The sequence below is a fragment of the Octodon degus genome, unplaced genomic scaffold, assembly GCF_000260255.1.
Source record: "Octodon degus isolate 3935 unplaced genomic scaffold, OctDeg1.0 scaffold00205, whole genome shotgun sequence".
NCBI lineage: Eukaryota > Metazoa > Chordata > Mammalia > Rodentia > Octodontidae > Octodon > Octodon degus.
In genome coordinates, this window is record NW_004524781.1 from 673,681 (window position 1) to 699,542 (window position 25,862).

The 25,862-nt window shown below is 50.2% G+C and overlaps 1 protein-coding gene across 2 annotated transcripts in view; it reads right to left on the bottom strand.

Annotated features, from left to right (window-relative positions):
• Ick (intestinal cell kinase) overlaps positions 1–25,862 on the bottom strand; it is a 58,242-nt gene that overhangs the window by 7,614 nt on the left and 24,766 nt on the right. For both annotated transcript variants that reach the window (XM_023704831.1, XM_023704830.1), the window contains exons 3-11: positions 25,323–25,377; positions 20,828–20,949; positions 19,691–19,770; positions 8,990–9,122; positions 8,141–8,312; positions 6,473–6,640; positions 4,035–4,349; positions 2,443–2,642; positions 2,207–2,355 (exon numbers count right to left, since the gene is read on the bottom strand). In XM_023704831.1, the coding sequence (XP_023560599.1) occupies positions 2,207–2,355; positions 2,443–2,642; positions 4,035–4,349; positions 6,473–6,640; positions 8,141–8,312; positions 8,990–9,122; positions 19,691–19,770; positions 20,828–20,949; positions 25,323–25,377 (1,394 nt within the window). The remainder of the gene's footprint in view (positions 1–2,206; positions 2,356–2,442; positions 2,643–4,034; positions 4,350–6,472; positions 6,641–8,140; positions 8,313–8,989; positions 9,123–19,690; positions 19,771–20,827; positions 20,950–25,322; positions 25,378–25,862) is intronic.

A 25,862-nucleotide genomic window follows, 5' to 3' on the forward strand; every position in this document is an offset into this window, starting at 1 on the left:
ACACACACCCCTAGATAATCAAGATCTAAAAAAAATTAGTCCCAGTGAACAAAATTTTTATCTATTCCATTTTTGGCAGTCAAAGTCCTGAAGTTCTGAGCACGGAATAACTGGTGTGACCCCCCAAATGTAACCGATCTCACTTGTGCTGTGACTCTACCAGGAAAATAGGGCCCTTGGGGAGTCAGGGTGCTCCAACACCGAGAGGGTATTTTGGCAAATATCTTTAAGTATTTATTTATTTTTATGTATTTGGTACAGGGTCTCACTACACAGTGTGGACTGGCAATGTTCCTCCTGTTTCAGCCTCCCCAGCACAGAGATTACAGGCATGCGCCACCACTCCCAGTTTTGGTGGCCAGCACAGTGTGCCTGGGGGTGGGGCCAGCGAGACACTGGAAAATATTTTTAAACTATGATGAAAGGTCAATGGCGTGTTTGGCACTAATAGTTTGAATCTGCCTGAATATTCAGTTTTTTAAAACTGTGATTTCCTCGTTAGCTGCCTCTGTGCGCCATACTTTTGAATCTGTGGTTTTCAGATCTGGTGAAGCCACTCAGTACAACCTGTGAATAATCGCAGAAAATAACTCATCAGTAAGTGATACAATTAAGAGGCAAGACTTCAAGGTGAAAGTTCTAAACAAATGATAATATATGTTTTAAGAACCACCTGAAAGCAGGCGTGGAGGACTGAAGCCAGTTCCAGGACAGCCTGGGCTGCACAGTGAGTTCAAGGGCAGCCTGAACTACATAGTGAGAACCTATCTCAAAACAAAACCAAAAAAAGAAAGAAAAAAAAATTTTAATGCATTTGGTACAGGGTCTAGAGGATCTCATTACACAGACTGGACTTGTAGTGATGCTGTTTTCAGGCTCCCAAGTGCTGGGATTGCAAGCGTGCGCCACCACGCCCAGCCTAAAGAAAGAAACTTTGGAAAGCAGATAATTCAGCCCTTGGGAGGCTGAGGCAGGAGGACTGCAGTAAACTCCAAGCCAGCCTGGGCTACCCAGTGAGCTCAAGGCCAGCTTGAACGTCATAGGGGTACAGTCACAAAAAGACAAAAGAAAAAAAGCGAGCAACAATTTCTTCTAGCGCAGCCAGTGCAGCATCTTGCTCCATGACCGCAGGCGGGCCGTGTAACAGGTCGGGCCTGTTGTTTCCATCTGAAAACTGCGTAGACTCGGAGATCCTGTGGGGCCTTCCCGGGTTTGGCCCAGTACACTCAAGACAGCACCTTTTCTGTTGTAAAACTGCGGACTAGGGGCTGGTGAGATGGCTCAGTGGTCTAAAGCACCTACTTAAAACAAGCTCAGCAAAGCACAGGGACCACAGTTCAATCCCCCAGCACCACATGCCAGCCAGCCCCGCCCCCTGGTGGGCTGAGCTGGCCACACACACACATTAAAAAAATAATAATAAAAAAACTGCAGACTATGTGCTCAACCAACCTTTCACTATCACATATCATGACGACGCTTCTGAAGCTTACGCGCGCCTGCCACTGGTTGTATCACATGTTTTTCCGGCATAGGGCAGGGTGGCTTCCCCGATCGCCCCAAAGGTATAGAGCAAGGCCTCTGAAATTGCTGGCAACCTTTCCTGCAGTGTTTTGACTTAAGCAATGAAGTAAATAGGCCCCCTTTTTTCCCCTGTATTTTAGGGAAGGGTCTACAGGGTGTTCAGGGTCTCACTAGTAGATCCGACTCATAGTGATCCGCCTGTTTATAGCCTTCTGAGAGCTGGGATTATAGGCTGGGATTATAGGCGTGTGCCACGATGCCCAGTCTCAACTGTGGTCTCAGTGCACCCCAGGGGCGGGGCCGATACGGCAGACCCGGGGATCAAACCCCTGGCCCCTGTACCTGCTTGCAGGTGCTTTAATCCGCTGAGCTATTTGGCTGGCCCTATAACAGTCCCATTTTTTATTCCTGCAAAAATAAATAAGCAAGAAATGGGGGTAGAAGCCAGCCTGCATTCAGACAGCAGGAAACGTAGCAGTTGGCATCATTTGGAGTTAGAAGGATGTCATTTCAGGAGCCATGGACAGCTCCTGCAGTCTTCCCTGAAGGAGTGACCTGGTACTACCTAGGTGGGTGCACGGAGTGAGCACAAGCACTAATCTGGAAGTATCTGCCTCCCCAAACAGAACCCGGGCCCTTGTGACTGGGGGCGCCCAGAGGAGGCATGCGTGGTGCACATTACCAGGCAGGTAGCGCGAGTGCTGCAGGTAGTGCTGCTTGGCCGCCGCCCGCAGCGTGGGCGTGTCACGCCGCTGGCTGGAATTCTGTGCGGGCGCGCTGCTTCCTGTGCCCACAGGCTCAGCTGGCTGCAGGTCCAGGGTGCTCTCAAACCTGCAGTGAGACAACACACGGCAGCTGTCACAAGGGGCAGGGGGACGCAGTCTCCACAAAGGCCACGGCCACAGAAGCGGCACTTGCCTGCAGAGAGCATCCTCACTCTGTCTCTTCTTGTTTTTCAGGTCAGCCCTGGTGAGAGTGGAACTGAAGTCCAAGTCATCCGCGTCAGCCCAGTCGTCAGAATCCTTCGTGGCCCTGGAGATGAGGCCCCACCTTCTCCTGCTCTTGGGCTTGATCTCACCGTTTCTGGGCTCCAGGCCAGCGAGGATTTTCTGTGTGTGCTGGCAGGGGAGGAGAGTCAACTCTGGATATTAATGGAGGGCACTCATGAGTCAATTCCCTCCTAGGTCCACCTTTCTCCAGGATGCAGCACTGATGTGAAAAGGCAGCCGTGGGAGCTACACCCCACCTCTGCCCCACCTGCCCCGGTTGTCAGCATTGAGTGTACCCGCTGCATAGGACAGGGCCTAAGACATGCGGGCGTCTCCTCACCCCTCCACAGTGCTGATTCTCACTGGGCCTCATTCTGAAGTGTTAACAGGATGTCTACGTCACAGCAGAGATGAGGGAGAGAGCTAACATCTGGCTATCTCATTCACTCGCAGAAACCAAGATAAAAAGGGCTGTCCCTGCCTTTCCAGGGGATCTGGACACGAACACCTAACTGCCTAGCATGGGGGTGGGGTGGGCATGAAGCACGTGGTCTGGAGGAGCAGCGCCACAATGTGCTGGGTAGCATCACACAGCGGGCACCAGCTGACAGAAAAGAGGTTTTTGAAATTCGGTTTTGTTTTTTGCTTACTAGGGATTAAACCCGGTGCCTTGGCACTGAACTGCATTCCATCTCAGGGTCTTACTAAGTCACTCAATCGTCCAGGCTCGGCTTGAACGTGTGATCCTCCTGCCTCAGCCTCCCAAAGTGCTAGGACTCAAGGCGTCAGACAGCCAGCATTATGAAGCTATGACGAGCGTAATCTCTTCAGGTTATCCTTCTATTCAAGCCAACATTCATTGTTTCCTTCTGAAAACCAGCCCAAGAATAGCAAGGCACCTGACAGCCCGTGTTAACATCCATGTACAGCAGCAGTATGAACAGCAATCTGTCAAGTATTAATTTAGCACCTTGTGATTTTCAAAATATCATCACACATGTTACAATCTGCGGCCCTCGTGAACAACCCTGTGTGGGCAAGATGTGTACCTGACCATCCTTGGACGCAGACTGACCCTGAGCCAGCAGCGGTCAGCAGAACAGTGACTGGCCCTGGGCCCGAAGTCCGTGCCAGGGACTCTTCTAGATTCTCAAGTGTTAACTCACCCAGTCCCCAAATGACCACGTCGGGCAGGTGCTACTGCCATTTATCCTCATCATCCAGACAATAAGAAGGACAGAGAAGTCCTAGAACCTGCACAGGTCATAGAGCTACTGAGCAGCCCAGCTGAGATTTGAGCCCCAGCCCCCAGCTACCAGCCAGGGGCACCGTTATGAGGAGGTGGAGCGAGAGCTTGAATTTAGAGCTACACCTGGGGTCTTTCACAGTCCTTTGGCACTGCAAAGATAAATGTGTTATATTTAGGCCTTGTTCCCTGAAAAGGAAATACTTGACCTAAAACGTGTGGTCAGAAGGGAACGAGGGAGACCCAAAGTGCCCAGGCGAACTGTCCACACTCACCGACTGAGGGTTCTTGCTGTGGAGAGATGGGAAGAGCAGCGGGCTTGGCTTGTCCTCCTGCAGGTGGCTCGGGGCGTCTGTCCTACAGGCCTCTGCTTTGTAGGGGCACAGGAGATGAGGAGGGCCCTGGCCCGCCAGATGCTGCCGAGAAGAAATTCGGGCATGTGGCTTGGTCAGGGGCTGGGCAGGAGGGACTGGCTTGATGTGTGGGCCTGCCTTTTCCAGGATGTCCTTCGGCGGCTTTCCTGAGTCTGGCAGGTTCTGCGTGGTGAGGCCCAGCAGGTGCCCAAGCTGGAAGTAGGGGTAGCGCAGAGCCTAGATGACAATGATGTGGGGAGAGCGTGTCACCCCAATCGCTGAGCCATCTGAGGAGCACTAAGAGGTGAACCTAAGACAGCTGCAAGGTCACACCTGACTCCGCAATGCCCTTGTGTCCTCACCTTGCACGCTGTGATGCTGACATAATGGGGTCAACGTTTACGTTACTTGTATAAAGAGCCAGTTGCATTGTGATGACCAACGTTATTCTGGAGACATTGCTGGCTCCACAAGACCCAGCTTTTGTAACTTGCTGTGTGTCTTATATGTCACCCTTTTGAGCCCAGAAAAAAATAATATAAGAAAGGCCAGAGGTAATGATACCGGAAGACACAGAAAGCACTTAGAGATAGGCAGGTCCACCTGCTTTCGCCCCGGAAGCGCGGCGAGCGTATGCTACATGATACAGTGGGCCCTTCCCTCTCGTGAGGAGGGTTAGTGCCAGGCGCTTTGGACAATGAGGCTTTCTGGATAGCCGGAGACAGTCAAGTCTTAGGGTTTATAGTTCTTTCCGAAATATTTTCTATATTCCTGTATCTGTTTAGAATCACTGAAAAGTAATAGTATTACTTGATGAGAATCGGCAATGCTTATAAAAGCAAGCGTAGCTACAGTGTTGTAAGGCGGGGGTCGTGGTAAGAGCCCTGGACCCCAGTGTCTAACTGGAGACGCCTTCTATGCAGTCCCAGGCATTTTTGCAAGTCTAGAACGATATGGAGTATTTTTAGCTTTCTGACACTATTTTAAAAAGCATATATTATTTTCTTGGTTGCCTGTCTGTGATAGAATTCTTTTATTTTCGTCTCTCATGTGCATCCTTTAAGGACTCATCAGGAATTTTCCTTTCTGCTCCGGAACCATTTCCAAATTTCATTATGAAAAGTTCATTTCAGAACTGTCCAACTCTCTTGAGCCAGCCAGAGCCTATGACAGATTTTGGGCCTTACTTCCCTGAACCTTTGAAAACGCCTTCTACCTGCCCTGATTATTCCTGCAGCTGCCAGCTCTCCAGCAACACAAATTCTCGCGTCACCTTTGCACTGTCTTCATACAGTGCCACCACTCTCACTAGCCAAAAACCTTTGATTAGAACTGGTCACTTATTTGATCCTCTGAGCAGTGCGGTCATCCCTGAGACAAGCGGAGACACGCGCCGCAGGGGAGGCTCGTGAACGGCCGGGCGCACGCCTCATCCGGGTGCCTTCCTAACCTCAGGAGCAGGGGCTCCGTCGGAAGCCCCGCTTCTCCACACCAGCATTGCAGCTGGTTGCCCTCTCTGTACCAGCTACGGGGGCAAATCTCTTAACTCAAACTTCCTTAGACTGTTTTCTTACCTACAGAAAGGAAAATAAAAACATCTTGACTCTTCACCAGCTTAAAATCACATAAAGCACAGTACAGCCGGCTGCAAAGTGCTATGAGTGCAGCTGCAGGTGTCGCCTGGCTGCGCCTCAGCGTCCTCCCAAGTCGCCCACATGGCGAGCAAGGTGACCTGTACAAGGTAAGAAGTCACCTTTCCACAGCCAGCACTACCTGATGGCCAGACTGCTGCAAGACCTCTACGATGATACAAACGACTCCAGGTTCACGTGGAATCTTCATTCACAGAGAATATATTTAAAAACATTCTCCAGAGGGCCAGCCAGACAGCTCAGCAGACTAGAGTGCCTGCTGAGGCAGGCTCAGCAACCAGGATTTGATCCCTGGTGTGCTGCACCGGCCCGCCGCTGGGGTGCACTGAGACTGTGACCAAGACAGGCATGGTGGCGCACGCCTGTAATTCCAGTGCTTGGGAGGCTGAAAACAGGAGGATCACTACAAGTGTGAGCTGCGTAGTAAGACGGTAGACCCTGTACTAAATACATAAAAAAAATTTAAAAATTCTCCAAACACTGATCTGCAATTTTCATTTTCCTATATACGGTGATGTACTGTGTAAACTGTATATTACTTTTTACAGCACCTATACTGTTCAAACTTAAATACTTTGATGATATACAGTAAGCACCAAAGTTCTTTAACTTCTTGTCCCATATATATTTCCCATGTAATTTATAAAATTTGTTCAGAATTAGATATGAGTTTCCTAAGAAATGAAATAAAAGGAGCTATAAGAAAACCTGGCTGGCCGTTGGTCGCTTCTTGGGATCCCACTGAAGCAGGTCTCTCAGGAGCTGGATGGCTTCGCTGCCCGCATTTGGAATCAGCGTCTTCAGGTTACCGGGTATGCACTGGGGCCAGCGGAAGTTCATGGCACTTGAAAGCTGGTAGCCCTCAGGCCAGTCTGTCTGGAAGAAGAGAAGGCAGCAAACCTTGCGCAGCCCGCCCTGTTGCTGGCGAGACATCCTCCGTGTGCGTGCCTTTCCTGGGAAGGCGGTGAGGTCATCGCCCTCCCACGTTCACCACAGCGCCAGTGTGTGGGATGAGACACGGGCCGTATTCATGAAGGGGCTGCAAAGGGTGTGCAGCCAGGGAATCAGCAGGAAAGGCCCGACCTGTCACCGCCATGTTTACGACCCTTACATAACATGGTCCTCCCTTTGGATTTGGGGACTGAAGCAAACTAGTATTTCCCCAACTGTGTTCTATGAGGCAGAAGTTTTAGAAACCATGAATGAGATATTTTTTTAGGAAAACAAAATAACATAGTTGTTCCTGCTCAGAGGAATTTCTAAACCTCTGCCTATATCCCACTTTATGATTCGAAATACACATGCTGAGAAGACCAGCAGGAAAGAAAGCTGCTCCCGGCTGGGGTGCCCCACTGCCCCCCATCTAGCCGGGGTGCCCATCCAGAGTCACACTCGGCAGGGGCGGGGACCTGGAAAACACCGGGGAGGGCTCTTTGAAGCTCCTGCCGGTTCTCACCCGGGCCGTGCAGCATGCGTCCTGACACAATGCCGCCTCCACCGTTTTCAAAGTGGAGTCTAATCACCGAAGATGGATACTGAACAGGATTTACTGACCAACAGCTTAGGCAAAGAGAGGGAAGGAAGGCAAAATAGAAACAGCCGGCGAGCTAGCTCAGTCTAAAGCACCTGCCCAGGCAAGCTTAGGTAAGCACAGGGACCGTGGTTAGATCCCTGGAACCACAGGCCACACCCGTCCCGCCTCCAGGGGCCACAAAACCAAACAGAAGAAACAGCTTGGCCTTTGCAACTCTGAAGGAACCACAGACAAATGAGTATGGACGAATGAAGCACGCTGCATGGTAAGGGAAAAGTTATTTTAAAAACAGTGTTTTTCATATTTTTATTTTTTTGAGACAGGGTCTCACTATGCAATCTTGAGCTTACTTTGTAGCCCAGGCTGGTCTCAAACTCACAAGGACCCTCCTGCCTCAGCCTTCCGAGTGCTGGAATTACAGGTATGTACCACCAGGACTGGCTAAAATGCTATTTTAAATGAATAGACTTTGAGGTGACAGTAGGAGCATTGGGGTCGGAGGGAAACTCCCAAACAGTTGTAAAATGGGGATGTGGTGGCTACATACTACCTCGTGGTGACTTCTGAAGAGGTCTGAGGTGTTGTATCTACAAGAACAGAGAGGCTCTACAGAGGAGGGGAGATGGTATAGAGTGGAAGAGGGGGCCATGACAGAAGTCCCACTTAAGAGAGGAAGGAAGAAGAGAAGCGGCCACACCTGAGGATGCGGGAGGGGAGGGTGGCCGAGCTCAGGAGAAGGCGTCTAGAACAGGCAGCTGCTCAAAAACACCAGTGCTACCCAGCGCTGGAGGACAGGGAACCTAGCACGCCACTGGCGTGAGCCCACACGCCTCTGTTCATACCTTTTTTGGTGTCCCCAACACTTGGCAAATTTTGAATATCGTGTCAATTTCACTGGCCCCAGGGAAGAGCGGCCTGAGGGTGTACACTTCCGCCATGATGCAGCCCACAGCCCAGACGTCAATGGGGGAGCTGTAGTTGGTGGACCGCAGAAGCACTTCGGGAGCCCTGTACCTGGAGGAACAGAGTTAGCTGCTAGCGCTGTTTCCACTGGTCAGAAATTAAGTTAAATAAAGAGCAATTTGCAGCAAGAGTTCATGCATCTGCATCTGCCTTCTCCCTAGTTCAGTGAGGTACGTGGACTTCGGAGGGCCGGGAGACTGAGACGGCTGCTGCTGAAACTACGGAGCGGCGCTTCCCCACAGCACCCGCTGCGTGCCGAGCGCGCCTCTACAGGAGTCTTCGCTGCAGCATTTTTGAGACACATGGAGAGAGTGATGGTTTGGAAGAGGGAGGACAGGAAAGCAGGGGAAGGACAGAACACCTGTGCAGGGTCACTGGTTGTTCCAGGCAGACGGTTTAAATCAATTCCTTGGGTTTGAAAGTGTTAACAATAGTAACTAGAGGGTTCTCCACACAGACCTTCAGAGAACCGCTTACGTACCTCTTTGGGGGAAAACGTTATTGGGCAGATGTACATATAAAGTCTTATACCTTGGAAACACATAATGAGTTTCCTTTTAAAATTCTTTACCACACGAGCCTTTAAGCTCACCCAGTGCCAGCACACCTACCAGAGTGTCTCGGTCTGCACTCGTGTATAATTCAATGTTTATGACTAGCTTCATTCTCATGAGATGATGTCCTTACACAGAAGTGCAAGTAATACTGGTAAGAAAACCAGTGCTCACCACCTAGTAGACACGTAGTCCGTGTAGGGAGGCCTGGACCGGATCTCTCGGGCCAATCCGAAGTCTGCGATTTTCACCAGTTCTGGCCCCATGCAGAGCAGATTCTCGGGCTTCAGGTCCCGATGGAAGAAGCCTGTGGAGACCAAGGAATGGCAGACGCCTGTCTGTTTCTGTGCGACTCTTCATGTTTGTTTTCCTCTTTCCACAGCAGCTATGACTATTCAACACAGCAGGATGGCATGACACCAGGCAGCGTCCATCTCACAAATAATTCAGTCCTCTGGCCTTCTCATAGGGCACTAATCAATCCTTTGTAATAACATCCAAAGCTGATCTTAAAACTTAACATGGAAAATTTCTTTTAAGATACCAAAACTCACGGGCTATTAGGTATGGGTCTTACTTAAGTGCTCTCCCAAACCTCGTGTGTTGAAGCGAAGTCTGTGTCGCCAGGGCAGCTCTCTCTAAAGGCTGTGCCTTTGGAGGTGTTGACCGGGTAAGGGCACTGATTCCGTCCAGATTCACACATGTATGGACTGGTAACTTAAAAGGGTACCGGGAGGTGGGATCTTCAGGAAGCAGGGCTTCACTGGTGTAAGCACATCACTAGAGACGTGCTTATAATGGTTTACATTTAAAATGTTCTCCAAAGGAAACTAGCCAGATAGCTTGGCTGACTAAAGCACCTGCTTAGGCAGAGTGCAGTGGCTGGGGTTTGATCCCGTGTGCTGTGCCAGCTCTGCCCCGGGATGCACTGAGATGGCAACTGAGACGGGGCGGGGTGGCGCATGCCTGTAATCCCAGCGCTTGGGAGGCTGAACACAGGCGAGTCACTGTGAGTCCGATCTACAACCTTGTACTAAATACATAAAAAAAAAAACCCAAAAAGTTCTCCAAAAGAATCACATGTTCAGAGCTGGGACTTTCGGAAGGTGACTGTCATGGAGTGCTGTACTCATCAGCAGATTAACCCCTTGATGAGTTCATGGCTGACTGCCGTTAGGAGCGTGTTCTCCTTGGGGTGTCGCTGCAGGTGGGGTGTGTGTGGGCACATTCTCGACTCTGGCTGATCCTGCTCCGTTCTTGCAGCCAGCAGCTGAGCAGCCCTGCTCTGCCATGCCCTTCCCCCGTGCTGGCCTTGCACCCGGCTCTCCTTCTTTAAGTCGTAGTGCTGGGCATTTTGTTCCAGCAATGAGAAAGTGACCAACACAGAAAACTGGTGCCAGGAGTGGGGTGCCGCTGTGACTGTGCCAGGTCACGTGGTTTAGAAGCCTCCGGGATTGGTCTGTGGGAGGGGTTCAGAAAGACTTGAGGTAAGACCAGAGAAGTCCTAGAGTGCTATACATAAGATTTTGATGGGTGACTCCAGCCAGAGCTCAGAAGACCAGAATGCTGATAGGAAAACAGGAAAGCTCAGCCTCAGGAGGGTTCAGCTGGGAATTCCGACAACTGGAGCAAAGGCCATGCGTGTTATGCCCTGGCAGGAAATTTGTCTACTTTTGCCCATGTTCTGAGATTTTGCAGGAAACTGAGATTAAGAGTGGTAGACTAATCTGGAGGAAATTTTAAGCCAGCTCCTTATTCAGGGTTTGGCACTGATACTGCTGGCTACTTTTGGCCAGATTTACATTGAAAACGAGAAGAAATGGCCAGACCCCACTCATTGCAATCTCAAAGATATAAATACAAAAATTCCTTTGGAAGACTTGGCCCTACTCATCCACAGCCACTTAGGAAAGTGTTTCCTCAAGTTCAGATATCCAGGAGCTAAGGAGCCACTGTACCCAGGGCCCAAAGGGACCTGCAGCCACTGCATGAGCTGGTGGTAGGTCTTGGCATCATCCATACGGTGCTGGCTTTCCGGCATGCCAAATGCAACAGTTATGCGGTCAGGCAGACTTCTGGAAGGCCTGAGAGGCCACGCTACGTGCCCCAGAGAGGGTCACGTGTGAGACTGTGAAGTGCAGAATAGAGTCCAGGAAGCTGGAGATGCCAGCAAGGTAGCTGTCCACTGAGGAGGGCCAGAAGCAGTGTGCAGAGCACCCCCGAGCAGGCTGTCAGTGTCTAGGGGGGCAGCTGCTCGAGCTATCGGGAGCTCACGTCTCACTACAACCTGCCTGGCACTGAGCCGAGAGGTATGACTTTCATTGTTTGCTCTGCTTGGTCTGGTTACCTTCTATCCCGCCCCCCTTTCTGCTTAGGAATGGGAATGCCATGTAACGCTGCAGGTTGGCAGCGCTTTCACTCACAGGGACTCCCAGCGAAGAGTTTGTCTGGAGTCTCCGAGGACACGTTGGACTCGGACTTTTTCTGCACTGTTGGAAATGTTAAGACTTTGCCAACTCTTAGAGACGAACTAAATGAATTTGCATAAAGACATGGACCTGAGTCTTCAGGGACCTGGGGCCGAATGTCGGGGCTTAGATCTATAGCATCCTCTAGAAGGCAGGGGTTTTTTTTCCCCCGCTGGCTCAGGCTGCCTCAGGGTAGGTCTGGTGTGACATGTGGTGCTGGAGATCGAACCGCAGTCCCCTGTGCCTGACTGGGTTTGCCCAAGCAGGTGCTTTAGACGGCTGAGCGATCCTGCAAGCCCCCAGCTCGTGTGCTTAGAAGTGGGGTTTGGGGAATGTGACTGGGTTATGGGAACACTATGCTGATTAGGGGACCAGGCCATCATGGAGTTCAGAGTTCAGTGTGCTTTCAGGGGGTGTAGTGGGCTCCCTGGAGATCTGACCTGCTGGGGTGTATGTGTGGCCCTGGTTTTCCCGTCTCTGTCCCTCTCACTATCTGGCTGCAGTGGGCTGAGCAGTTTTTCTCCACCATGCCACTTAAGTCAACTACAAATTGAACCCTCCTCCTCCAAGCTGTCAGTGTGGGGTATTCTGTCCCAGTTATGGGAAGGTCACCAGCAGAGCCCGGGAGGCAGATACTTCGTCTCCGGTCCCTTCTGCTTCCTGGCTGCCATAAATCAAGCAGCTTTCTCCCTCTCCCGGGCCAGAAGACACAGGGGCCTGCGACTGTGGTTTGCGCCCTCTGAATCCATGAGTCTCGGGAGATAATATCTTGCTGTGTACCCCAGGCAGGCCTTGCTTGTGAGTCTCCTGCCTCAGCCTCCCTGGATGTGCCACCAGCTCTCCTACTTTGAATTTGATTTTCTTAGTTACTCTGGCACAGCAACTGAAAGCTGACTACCATAAAGGCTGAGCTAACTTCGCAAATCAGTCATCTGAGGGAAAAGCATCCTTCCTACCTTGCCCACGTCAGCCAGGAAGACCCTGAGATTAAAGCCGTTTGAAAAATCAGTATCTTATGGATACTGAACTTCCATCACAGCAGAAACACAATTATAATTTTTATTCACAACACGAAGGATTTATGGCTCCACTCACATCGGAGATTCTGGTAGGTGTTGCCGCACGTTGAGATGTTGGTACTTATTTTGCCTGATGAAGATGTGTGTGCAGCTCACATTACGCAAGGCAAATAAGAACTCATCTCAGCTACAGTGAAGCTCTGCAGGCACCAGGAGACGCTCGGCGTCGCGACCCTCAGCACGCGCACACCCTGTGATCAGCAGCGCGTGCTTCCGCAGACCCCACCCACGTCACACCCACACGGCCACCCACCCAGGCAGCATTCACCGTGGCTCTAGCTCTCCAGAGAATGCACGAACTAGAAACAACTCAGTTGACGCTGCTGCTGGTGCTGTTACAGGCTGTCGCCAGCTGTGAGGGCAGGACTCCACCTGGCACCTCACGAGAGAAGCTAACAGCCACCACTGAAGCCCTATCTCCTGACAACCTCTGTGCTTGCGGATACAACCCTAACATGCCTTCTCCACCCTTCAGCTCAAATAAGGTAACTGGACGGCATGTTATCCTGTATGCACTTGCCCAATCCACTTCTCTCCTCTCCCAAACCATCTTCAGTTTTTTACACTGTCAGGTACCCTGTAGTTCTGCTGGACTCATCCTTCCCCAGAGAATGCTGGTCCTGGGCTGCACTGTCCATCCAAACACCTTCTGCTGTATCTGCCCACCTTTCCGCACTGACCTGCCCTTGCTCTAACGGCCCGTACAATGCTGCCCTCCTACGGCTCTCCTCGCTTCAACCTCTATGAGCTCCCCACGCCTTGATAATTCAAACACTGTCTGTCCCTTGCCACCCTCCCATCCACGCACACAGACAAAAACCTTTCACCGAACCTTTTAAAATTATTTCACAAGGCCAAACTCCTTCCATTCTGCCTAAAGAGCCAAGTGTATTTTCCAGCTTGATCGTGTTGTCCAATCAGGAAAAAAAGTCCTCGTTCCATTCAGTGCATTGTGGTCACTTCCACTGAAGCAGACCCCTGCCCCTTTTTGTCCACATCAACCCCAACCTTTGCCAACCTTCAGGATCTAAATTTTCACTTTTCCATGAAACCATTCTGATACGCTAGCCTTTTCCATTCATTCATTTTACAAAAAAACATACTCAGAGGCTGTTGCAGGCCGTGGGTTAATTCTTGCCCTGAGGGAAACCGAGTCCTGTGCTCGGACCTTAGGCACAGCTCTGTGACTTTCAGGCACACTAGTCGTTTCTCACTAATTAGATTACAGATGAATGCAACATTCATGACCTTCTGGATGCCTCGCACAGTGGCAGGAGCGTGGTGATCTTACTAATGCGGTCTTGTTGATTAAGGGAAGGAACTGCACAGGTTTGGTTTTTTTTCTGGTGGAACCAGGGATTGAACTCAGACCCTTGCGCTTCTCAGGGAAGCGCTTATTGTACTGAGCCGCCTCCTCAGCCCCTCGCACAGGTTTGTAGGGCACAAAAAGAGCGTAATGGTGGTGACTCCACCTGGACCACGTGGGCGGAGTCCACGGAGCACAGCCCAGGTGGGTGGGGATGGGGGTGCGGGTGGAAGAGGACTGACGGAGAGCTAAGAGGGGAGAGTCCCGGGTCTGAGGTGGGTGTCTGCTCAAGTTGTGGGGACTCGGAAGTGGACGCCTGTGTCACAGACGGAGCCACAGCAGGACCAAACCCATCCGCCAGGGCTGGTTTCCAAAGCCTGCCTCTCCTCTGGAGGAAGGGTGCTGCGATGTGGGTCCATGTGGAAATGCACTGTTACGGACTGAGGAAAGGGGCTCTGATCAAAGGACACTTAGCACTAGGCCAAGCTCCAAGTGGGTCGGACTAGTTACGGGGGCAGAAACGCAGAGCAAATGGCTGGTGTAGACGTGGCTCTGACTGTGAAGGCTCGAGCACCCCATGCACACGCACACGCTCATGCACACAGGCGAGAGCCGGGAACTTCCTTTCTTTCCAGGGCAGGCTGCCTGTCTTCCATGCCCCAAGGCACTGACAAGATCTAAACAGGCTGACCCGGCCTAGAAGACTGCTAAAAACGGCCAGGAAGATGGCTCAGTAGAATAAGCACTTCCTGGCAAGCGCAAGGGTCTGAGTTCAATCCTCAGTTCCACCAAAAAAAAGAAAAAAAAAAAACAACAACAACAACAACAACAACAAAAAAAAACCAGGCATGGTGGCACACACACATAATCCCAGAACTTGGGAGGCTGAGGCAGAAGGATCACTGTGAGTATGAGATAAGACTAGGCTACATAGTAAGTTGAAGGCCAACCTAAATTACATAGCAAGACCCTGTGTCAAAGCAAAGCAGTAATAAGGGCTGGGAAGATAGCTCAGCAGAATAAGTGCTGCCTCGCAAGTGCAAAGTTCTGAGTTCAATCCCTGGCACCACAAAAAAAAAAAGAGAAAAAGCAAAGCAATAAGAACAAATTGGGAAGCTGAGTGAGGCAGGCAAATTGCTGCAAGTTTGAGGCAGCCTGGGCTACATAGTGAGTTCAGGCCCAGCACGCACTACATAGCAAGACCCTGTCTCAGAGGGCTTAATACCAGCCAAAAGACACGAAGATCACCTATGCCCACCATGGCAGCAATGACTGCCTGGATGCAGGATCACTGTCACTGTGGTTGGCCTTCTCTCCTCAGAGCAGCCTCCAGCTCCCGGAGGGCTTCGCTGTGCACTGTCTCGGAGGGAGCTACAGATACGCAGACACTGCACAGCGATCTCTGTCCAGGGACCCAGGATGATTCTGCACCCTGGAAACAAGATACGAACTTTGGCATCATGACCTCTCTTCCTAAGGACTCGGGGCAGTAAGAGCACCCCGTGAAAAAATAAACAGCCAGCATTATTTTCTTACTGAACAAGCAGAAGCCCTGAATCAAGTGGCGGGGCAGGGCGGAGTAGATGAATTACTCACAAGCCCACCCAGAAACGTGCTGTGGCTCTGACCACGTCAGCCTCTGCTCCTTCCCTTTCCAGCCACAGAGTCTTGATTTGTGGGTTTGGTCCCATGGGCGTCAGCGGCCTTCCCAAGCCTACGTGGCATTCTGTCATGGCGCCTCGTCTGTGCTGAGGCCTCTGGTTCTCTCCCACCCCCACCATGGCTGCTCTTTCCAGCACCGTCTCACACTCCTCTCAACAAACCCGCATCTTTTCCTCTCTCGCGCTCCCAAGGACTCTGACTCCCACTGCGACACGGCACTGTTCTTGTGCTGCTGACCGTGTGCTCTGCACGTGCCCAGCCACGTGCCTGTACACACCAGCACCCACCACGCAGCCAGGAGCAGCCTTTCCCTCGCTGCACACGCACCTCGAATCCCGCTTCCAGAGAACACATGCACTGAGAAGAGGGCGAGGCTGCAACTGCCGCCTTGTGTGGCTACAGCTCAATGTCCTGCAAAGCCTCACGCGGTTACAGGTGCGGTTTTTCAGAGGCGGCTGGGCCTAGAGTGTGTGACGCGTGCGTGGAGCTCGATCAAGGGTGTGTGGTCACTACATCGGTGCACTGACTGTGTGGCACAGTTGTGGGAGAGGCGAATGGGCAGGTCCTCCCGGGGTGAGTGCTACCTGCCCTAAGGTGCATGGCCTGGGCAGGACAAAGGGGCAGAAAGGGCTCACGGGTCACCTGCCGCTCCTCTCCTTCCCCGCTGCGCCGCCTTCTGCCCACCATGAAGCGCTTCTCCTCTGTAACTCCCGGCCACTCCACCCTGCCTAGCAGCCAGCCACGTGGGCCAGAAGCCTGAACAGACAGCTGCAACGAGCCTTTCCTCCCTTCACCTTGGGCGCCACTACTGCTCTGAGCAACAAGAAGAGTCACGAAGCCATCCCTGCTCCCCTGCAGCTTCCCTTCCACTCCGGAGCCCACACCGATTAGACGGTACACAGCAAGGACAAAATTAGTTACAGATAGACTTTTTAAAGAATGACTGGTGGGCCAAGGAGATGGCTCAGCAGAATAAGTGCTTGCCTGGCAAGTGCAAGGGCCTGAGTTCAATCCCCGGTTATGCAAAAACAAACAAACAAACAAAACGGTAAACACTGCGCCTATCACTGATCTGCGTCTCCTCCGCTATGCGTTAAGCATGGAAAGAGGCAATGCCGCCCCGTGGGCAAACGTGTGGGCCAGCCAGCTGCGTGGTTTCAGTTCCCAGTTGTCCCCATCAGCTGAAAAGTCACTTAATTCTTTGTGCCTTTGTGTTCCCATCTGTAAAATGGTAGAAATAACTGCATCTACCTCAAGGGGGTGTTTTGCAGGATTCTAGAGTTGCAAATCTCTAGAGCAGAGCCGGCACAGCGGCCCCGGGCCGAGCCGATCACCCCTAGTGCTTTGGGAAGTTCTCTAACTTTACCCTCCCAACATAGCAAGAACTTGCCTCCAAAACAAACAAACAAACAGAAAAAGGTCACAGGAACAGTCATGCACAGCAGGGCAAAGGACTGCTGGGGTCATCTGCAGCAATACTGTGGCGAGAACAGGAGCAGAGAACCACGCCTGGAGCAGGTCACTGTCCTCCAAGCCACCTGACACGTCTGTCACCTGCGTAGGTCACAGAGACCGGGCATCTGTGGGAATGGCCAAAGCTCCAGGATGAGGCAGCCTGCCCCTCATTCCTAAGGCGCACGACTGCTTGGCGCGCACACACACACACACACACACACACACACAGATTTGTTCCCTGTGGGGACTGCTCAGTGACATGAGCCACGGCCATAGCAACCAGCTGCCTCGCTCTCAGAGGAGTCCACACCCGCGCTGGGGTGCGCCTCCTCACAGTCAGACAGGCTGCCAGCGAAGCGCCTGCAGCTCAAGGAGCCTCGGCGAAGCGCTGTAGATTCCCCTGCCATTACGGGAGAAAGGGAGTAAGGCAGAGGTGCAGTAGCCCTTAGCATTTGCCCATAAAAGTGAGACAAGGCCTACAAAACTGTATCCAGTCTACTCACAGTTATTGTCTTCCTCGTTTTGTATACTCTTGTTCTCTTTGAGAACAGATTTTTACTAGTGAAGGGCGGCATGTGGGTGGCCTGGTAAGTCTTTAGAACACCTCTGAGCACCGTCTTCAGTTTTCCATCAGGAATGGACACCACTTGTTCTTCCAAGCTGAGGAGCTGGCAGGGAGCTGAGCAAGGTAGCAGGTAGGCACGAGTAAGCTGCACCTAGAGCTGGGTCCTCACTGCCAGCGGGTGCCACGGACTCACCGCTGGGTAAGCTGCCATCGCTACCGGCAAAGGCGACAGCGGCGAGGCTCTCCGGGCGGAAGCCTGACCTTGCCCTTCAACTGAGGCCTCCTTCTCCACCCACAACGCCAGTGTGCAAGGCACACAGGGAGACGGACGGTGCTGACGTCCAAATGGCTGTGCTGCTACAGGTGTAGAAGGCTGTCAAATTACAAGAACGTGTGTGTATGTATCTGTGTGGCTTGTGTATGTGAGGGAGAAATAATACATGCGAGGATACACAGACATGTGGTGCATGTGGATGGTCTACACACACACACACACACACACACAGATTAGGCAGAGCTCTGGACAAAAGGCTGCAAGTTCTTCCAGGCAACCAATGTGGAGTCTCAGGAGAAGCAGCACAAAGGACAGGAATGGAAAACCACAGGCTAGTTATGTCCCTTTTTTTAGCCCACTCAGGTTCCAGCCCTGAGCAAATATCCCCAATAACTCACACACTATGAATGCCCCCTACCTGGAAATGTGCTGGCTGACTTGCTTGTTTTGAAAATCCTTTTGACTCGGCACTGCTGCTTTTTCTTGAGCTCTTAAATCGAGGAAGCGACCTCCTGCTATTTGTTTGTAGGACACCACACCCACAGCGTCACGTCCCTCCAACGCACCCTCGCCTGAATGTGTCGGGGCCAACACGGAAGCCCTGGGCTGCAACGCCAGGCACTCTGGGGCGACGCTTCTCCCAGGTCGGCTTCCTCACTCCACTCAGCCTTGCCCATCACTCCCAGCTTACTTAGCACTAGCCCGACCTACAGCTTTTGTGCAGACAGCCTATGTCTGTTTTATCTACTCTCTAACCCCAGGGGCTGCTTGGGGAGGAAAAGCAGGCTGCTGTCAGTCCCAGAGCTCCCGGGCCACCTTGTGCAACCCAAGACTCTCCTACTAGACACTTAAGCTGAACATCCAATCCGAAAAGAGTGCACTGTCAGGGGTTTCGGCACTGTCCTATAAGGAGGTGAAACACCGGGAAAGGTGTCCGCCTGGCAAGACCCTCAGCTGGGTGGGGACTGTGCTGCGCCAGCCACTGTGCCCATCTGTCTGTGGGCTGAGATGACCTCACGCGACCTCATAGCAGTCCTGGCATCGCCCATGGAGGTGTCCATCTGGCCGCTCTGGGCTCACAGAAGATTATTAATCCCATCTTGTCTGGGTTCGTCCAGTCAGTGACCAAGAGCATCAAAGCGCCAGCAGTCACTGGACAGGAGAACCGCACAGTCATTGCTCAGCCCTTCAGAAGCGCAGCTAAGCAGAACAGCTGGCCATCCCCATTTCGCCGTGGGGCCACACCACCTCTGGAGGGAACCACACCAGCCCCTAGCAGAAGCCCTTCCTCTGACCAGATGGAACACCTAGCCTGTGCTGACGGAAGTGCCAGCCAGCTGCCCCGTGTGGCCTGTCCCCAAGCCCACCTTAAAGGAATGGTTCATACTGTCCCATCTAAAGGGACTAGGAGAGAAATTTCTCTCTGGTCTTCACATATTTCTACTCTGCTGTTACTGCAGGGAAGCGCTGTGTGTTCGTTGGTTGTATTTCACAGCCCAGAACCGAACCTGTGACCTGCTTCTTCCACTAAAATAAAACTTGGTGTGAATGTTAAGCGTTAACCACTGTGGTTAACGCTTAACATCCGTACCCCACTTAGCTCCTGTCTCTTCATTCTCCTAGTCTTTAACTTATTTTATCTTCTTGTACTATGTAATTTTTGCTAAGTCATTCTAAACCCTTTGAAACATATTGAAATATAAATACCCTAATAAAATAAGAAGCCACAGGGAAGGGCTGTTAGTAGATTAAATGTAATACTTGTGATGTCTCACAATTATCTTCATTTTCTCATTAATACTACAGTTAAGGGTCAAGACTAATACTTAGATCTATAGCTAAAGCCTTAAGCCAAAGGTTAAAGAGTAGAATACACAAGGACACAACAAAGGAAGAAAACTCAGGAATCAAATTTTGAAAGGTAATACATTCCAAAATCCATTATTACGTCTCAACTTTTCAACCTTTTCTGGGAGTTAATTAAAAATGATATTAAAATATTCTACATCTTCTGCTCAATGACAGCATTGCTGTTACTCAAAAGCAGAACAGCTCCAGCCACCTACCGTGTTTGTGGATAAATGCCAGGCCCTGCAATATCTGATACATGATGTTCCTTACAGCAGACTCTGGAAACAACTTGTTTCTGTATGGGACAAAGGGAAACAGAGTTATAAATCCACATTTTGGTATTAAAAGAGATCCCCGTGCCTTCATGTTCTTTTCAGCATGTCGTAGGAAATAAAGAAAACATAGGTCCTTACACTAATTTTTGTAGTAGTGGTGGTACTGGGGATCGAACCCAGGACCTCGCACATGCTAGGCAAGCACTTTACCACTAAGCTACAGCCTCAGACCTCTTACATACAGTTTTTACCCAGATCCTTTGATAATAAACACCAAGAAAATAATCTCTTGTCCATACAGAGGGCTAACCTAATAATATCAATATATTCAGCTACATTACAAAGATTACACATTTTGTAATAAGAAAAAAAAACCCCTCTAGCAGCATATATAGATCTGTGACAGAAGCGAGAGCTATCTGAAGTCATTTGGATGAAGCCTGCACAGGACGCAGTGGAGGTCTGTTAGTGGACAAAGCCACCAGAAAGTGAACCCGAGTCTATCCGTGGTTCAATCTCAACACTGAAAATCACTGTGGCCGGGAAATTTCTTACTGGTCTCTTCTTTCTAGCATGCAAGTACTTACGTACCGCGGCAAGAAAAACTAAAATCAACCTACAATTTTTCAATAGAGGTTTCAAAATAAACGCAGCTGGGCACAGCGCCAACATGCCTGACTCGTGGCCATTTGCCCGCTTGGGCTCCTGGGTACAGAGGTGAGTCGAGTGTCCCGGGAGTCGCCGAGGCTCTACAGGAAACCCACTCTGCGGAGAGCGGCTGGCGCAGGCCTCGCTGGCTCCCACAGCAGGAGTGGGAGCTGCACCCTCTTCTGCCAGGCAGCTTCCAGCACTGAAGCCAGCCAGGCAGCAGGACCAATAAACAGTGAGAGAAAGAGGGCTGGGAGGTAGGTCAGGGGCGTAGGTGCCTGCCTGTGAAACGCAAGGTCCCAAGTTCAATCCCTGGTGCCAAATAAGAATAATCAGAGAAAGAATTGGGGGACTTCAACTAAAAAAGCAGAAAGAAAACACATCTACGTTACAATATTTATTTCTAAGAGCTAAAAGTCCAAAACATACCTTTCTTTAATGAGCTGGTAAAGATTCTCCTTCATGTACTCAAAGATAAAATAAAGATGATCATTTTCCCGGATCACTTCTTTTAATTTTACTACATTGGCATGGTTGAGCTTCTTTAAAGACTGAAAGGTAAGGGGGGAAAATTAGAGCTAATCTGTTAATGAAAAAGGAAAGTAATCCTGGCAAAACTTAGGGGGAAAGCCCTAATTGTAGGACATGCCCTCCATTATGTATCTTACTGACAACTCTATACGGAGCATTTCTCTGAAACCAATAGTAACTCTCCTTAGAAACCAATCCGAGAGCGGCTGAGCGGAGCGAACGAAGGCCCTGACCCCGCCCGGGCTTCCGCTGCTGCGCGCAGCGCCGGCAGTGCCCGGCTACTTTAGGCTCCCCCGCCGCGGCAGACCGGGACGCCGGAAGAAGCTGAGGCTTCGGGTTTCCAGCCTGGAGCGAGCAGCTGCTTGGGGCTGAGAGCAGGGCGAGCGGTCTGCAGACGTTTAAGCAGGGCACTGCTCAGAGGGAGCGCGGGTGGGCTCCTGGCCCGTAGGAGCCTCCGCGACGAGGCGCGGCGCGGTCCCACCAAGCGAGCTCCAACCGCGCTCAGTCCGCCGGAGCGTCAGCCGGGCAGCGTCCGCCGACGCACTGACTGTCCTGGCATTGCTCGGGCCCGCGTCATTTCAACCAGGTGATTTTTGTTTGCACAAGACACACTTGTGCATGTTTTATGTCAACCATATTCTGCATATATATATATATATATATATATATATTTTTTTTTTTACTTAGGCCATTGTATTTGCCTTTGATATTTCTTTCTAGTGACCTCTAGTATCAAGTTTTGGTTGTTTTATTAGTTAATGTTTCCTTTATTTGTGAAAAAAGCCTATAATTTTGTGCTAAAATCTCTAAAGACTTTTATTGTAAGTACATTAGAGATAGTCTTTATATTTCTCTAGAACTCAGTGGTATTCTTTTATAAAATGGACATCGTTGGGGCTGAATAGGAAGAAAATAACAAAAGAGCTGCAAAAGAAAACCCTGGAGGGCTAGGGAGGTAGCTCAATGGCATAAGCGCCGCATGGTCCTGAATTCGAGCATCCGGCCTGCCAAAAAAAAGGGCTCCTGTAACCCCAGCTCTTGGGAGGCTGTAAGCAGGCGGAGGCCGATCTCATAGTGAGCCCTGAACACCCTTTAGACTCTTCCCCCCTCGCCCCGGAAAAAAACCACTGAAAAAGGGTGGAATGTTAGAATGGCAGAGAGGGAAAGTCTTTCATAAAATGGAAAGACAAAAAAGACGTTTCCTTATTGTCAATTATTAATAATATAGAAATGATAGAACTTGAAAAAAAGAAATACAACTAAAAAATTCCAATAGTGGTCAGTGATTATAACAATTCTACGGGTGGTGACAACACAGCTGACCACCATCTAGCCTATAATCAAACAGCAAGGAAAAAAATTAATGTAAAATATTTAGGTACCTTCTGGACCAGAAAAACAAATAGAACTCGTTTGTTATCTATTTAAGAAAGGGGGGGGGGTTCAAAATGTTATTTACAATTCAGATTAGGTTGAAAAGACCAAATAATTGAAAATTATGGGCTAGTGAAATGCCAATGAGGACATCCATCACTGATGTCTTCACCATTATGTTTAGTGAGTAGACATTTTATTGAAATTATGCTAGCCACAAAAAAAGGGAAGCTGGGCACAGTGGCACAAACCTGTAAGCCCCGTACTTGGGAGGCTGAGGCAGGAAAATCAGAGGATCATTGAGAGTTCAAGATCAGCCTAGACTACAAAGTGAGCTCAAGGCCAGCCTGAGCTCCACAGTGAGACCCTGTCTCAAAAAGGCAGGAAAAAAACAAAAAAAGGAAAGGCTACCCTGATAGCATGGAGAATGTCGTTCAAAGAAAAGATAATAATACATAAAAAATTCAGAAACTAGATCCTACTGTCCAGATTGTAACACTGTATTCTGTACTGAGTGTTTTCAGATATAGCATACACAGAAAGATCACTGAATAAATCTGATAAAATTATTACTTTTATATTTCCTGTTGTATGATGAAAATGCAATTCTGGTCAGCCTGTATTTATTTATTTATTTATTTATTTATTTATTTATTTAGCGGTACCAGGGATTGAACTCAGGGTCCTGAGCTATCTCCCTCGCCCCAGCTTATATTTAAATAAGTGGACTGGTAAGTGGTTAATTACGGAGAAAGGAAAGGAGACGTCGTATTGTAAAGACCCTGCAATGAGATGGAAGAAATTCCTTTCACTCTAAGAACAATAAAGGTTAAAAAAAAAAAAGAGAAGACTCCTTACTGAGGACTAAGAGGGGAGGTCAGATGTCAGCACCCACCCTCTGCCCTGGTCCTCACAGGGGGAGCGGAGACCTGTGATTGTCACCTTCTCTCTGCAGCCTTAGCTCTGCCTGTGGCGAATGCGGGCGGCTGGTGGGCCAGTCCCGCTCACGTAGCGCACCTAGAGAAGAGCTGTGGGTCTGCTGATGGGATGGCAAAACCCGCTGGGCTGCCGCCTGCAGGAGGCGGGCAAGCACGAACCTTCCATTCACGAGCTGTTTCCTCACAGAGCAGTACGTCTGACGGTAATCACCTGGACAGCCCTCTCTACCTCTGGGTTTTGCTGGAAAGATCAATCCTTTTATAAAAGGAACAAACCACTGAAAGATGGATGTGTTACAATGAACACTCAAATCTAGAAGGATGCTGGGCATCAGGTAGCCAAGGGACAGGGCTCGGGAAGGCATCACGCGATCAGGCTGTCATGCTGCTGGGACCCGCGCTGGTGAGGAGCAGAGTGCAGCTGCTCTGGAGCCTGTTCCCCACGGGCAGGTCCTGCCAGGACGCCTCTCTGGCAAGGATTCTTCATGGTTTTGGCCAACTATTTAGGCCAGGCCTTCCAGAGCAATCCAAAGAGGTCGATTATTTCCTCTAGTTGGGTTGGATTCCTGGTCCTCCAAGAACAAAAACCACACACACCACTCCACCTCTAAGTGTTCGCTGGGCTCCCCGGCCACAGCCATCTTTTCTGCCTGTTTCCTTAAAATGCTTCACAAGCAGCAGCCACGAACTCCTCCTGAGGAACCTCAAGGCGAATTCTATCTGAGGAAAAGGAGCCTGCTTCCAGCTTTGCTGGATGAGAACTCTGAACAAGGCCTGAGGTGCCTCCAGCTTTCACCGATGTTTCGCAGGTGAATTCCCAGCTCTGGCTCAGAGTGGCCCCAGCTCCTGCCTCGCCTCGCAGTGAGGCTCGTGGGCAAGCCACAGTCCAACGTGAAAAGCTGAATCGTGCATCAAGGACCTCATGTGATCCACTTTAGAGGTCGGTTTCTAAAGAGGGGTGGAGGCAGGTCACTTGTGTCAGAGGCATACCTAGCACTGGCACATATGGGGACAGGCCTTTACTACCTGCCACTTGGACTTACAACTCATCTTTTTTGGTGTATACAGTTCTGTACATCTCGTTTGCAGAGTCTCGGTATCTTTATTCTGTGTAGCAGTACACCTTCTTTATATAGTACTGCAATTTTTGCTGGTTTTGCTGTGCCGTGTATTATACTGTACTTTACGTTCTATGGTACAAGACAGTACTGCATGTAAGAGTTATGCAAATGAGCAAAGCCAGCGAGCTGGGGCCTCCTCTGACCCGGCTTTGTTCTCAAACTGTAACGCATGGGCTGCAAACCATCCTCAGTTATTGTCACAACCAATTAATTGAACAACCTGATCTCAGGATAGGAACTAGGCTGTTCAATGAGAAATATCTGTACAGAGTCTGCAGGTCCTCGCTCTAGCTTGGAAAGCCCCTCCCCGTTTGGAGGTGGCAGGGGCGGGTTTCAGTATCCTTCTAACTGTCTCAACAGGGCTTGAGAGAGTGAAGAGCAGACCGAGCTCCCCTTCAGGGCCTAGAAGAGAATTACAGACGGAGCCAGGGGGGCTGACATCCTCTGGCGGACATGAGGAGCACCAGAGTGACAAGGGGGACGGAAGAAAGAAAGGGAGCGGTGGCGCAGCCGGGACGCCAGTGCAGGGGAAGCTAAGTGCCACGCAGTCCGGACCCAGTGTCTCCCTGGCCCAGAGAGCGGAGCACAGGGGAGCTGAGGAGCACCTGAACAGGCCCGGCTCCTGCGCCGCAGGGGACACTCTGCAGATGCTCCTGTGCGTGACTGGCGACAACCGCCTCAGCTGGCGGCAACAACTCACTAAACAGACTTCATTTTACTGATGTACGCTGATGTAAACATCCATTAATGACAAAAGCTTTCTGGTAGAACAGTCACTAGGACTGTGACATTATCATCTTGTGCCTGCATTATCTACTAGCTGAATACCACCCGCCCACCTTTTCAGCATCAGTAAAAAGCTATAAGCAGGATGATTATGTCAACTATAAACTCAATCAGACATAAAACTATTTTAATCAACAAAACACAAAAATCATCTCCTGGTATATTAATAAATACCTTAACCTCACGAAGGTTCATGCATTCTTCCCAGGAATAAAACTTTCTTTTCATCCTAAAAGAGAAGAAAGAAATAAAATGTTCATTCCAAGAAGCAGGCTAAATTTTATTTTTGAATGTTTTCTTTTTTTTTACTTAAATGTTTTCATTCTGACCGAATCAATACCGCCTACATACAGGTGATTCTGATTTCCACCAAATACTGTATCATTCAAACAGCATTAGGGCCAGCCAGATAGCTCAGCGGATTAAAGGCCTGCTTAGGCAGGCACAGGGACCGGGGTTCAATCCCCGGCATGCTGTGCCAGCCCGGCCTCTGGGGAGCTCTGAGATGGGGATTGAGACTGGGCCTGGTGGTGTGCGCCTATAATCCCAGTGCTTGGGAGGCTAAAAACAGGATGATCACTACAAGTCCAATCTGTGCAGTAAAACCCTATAGATCCTGTACTAAATGCATTAAAAAACAAAAACAAAAAACCCCAGTATTTATGTTAAAATGTGGCATTGCAGTCTGGCCTAAATCACACAACTTCCCAGCAG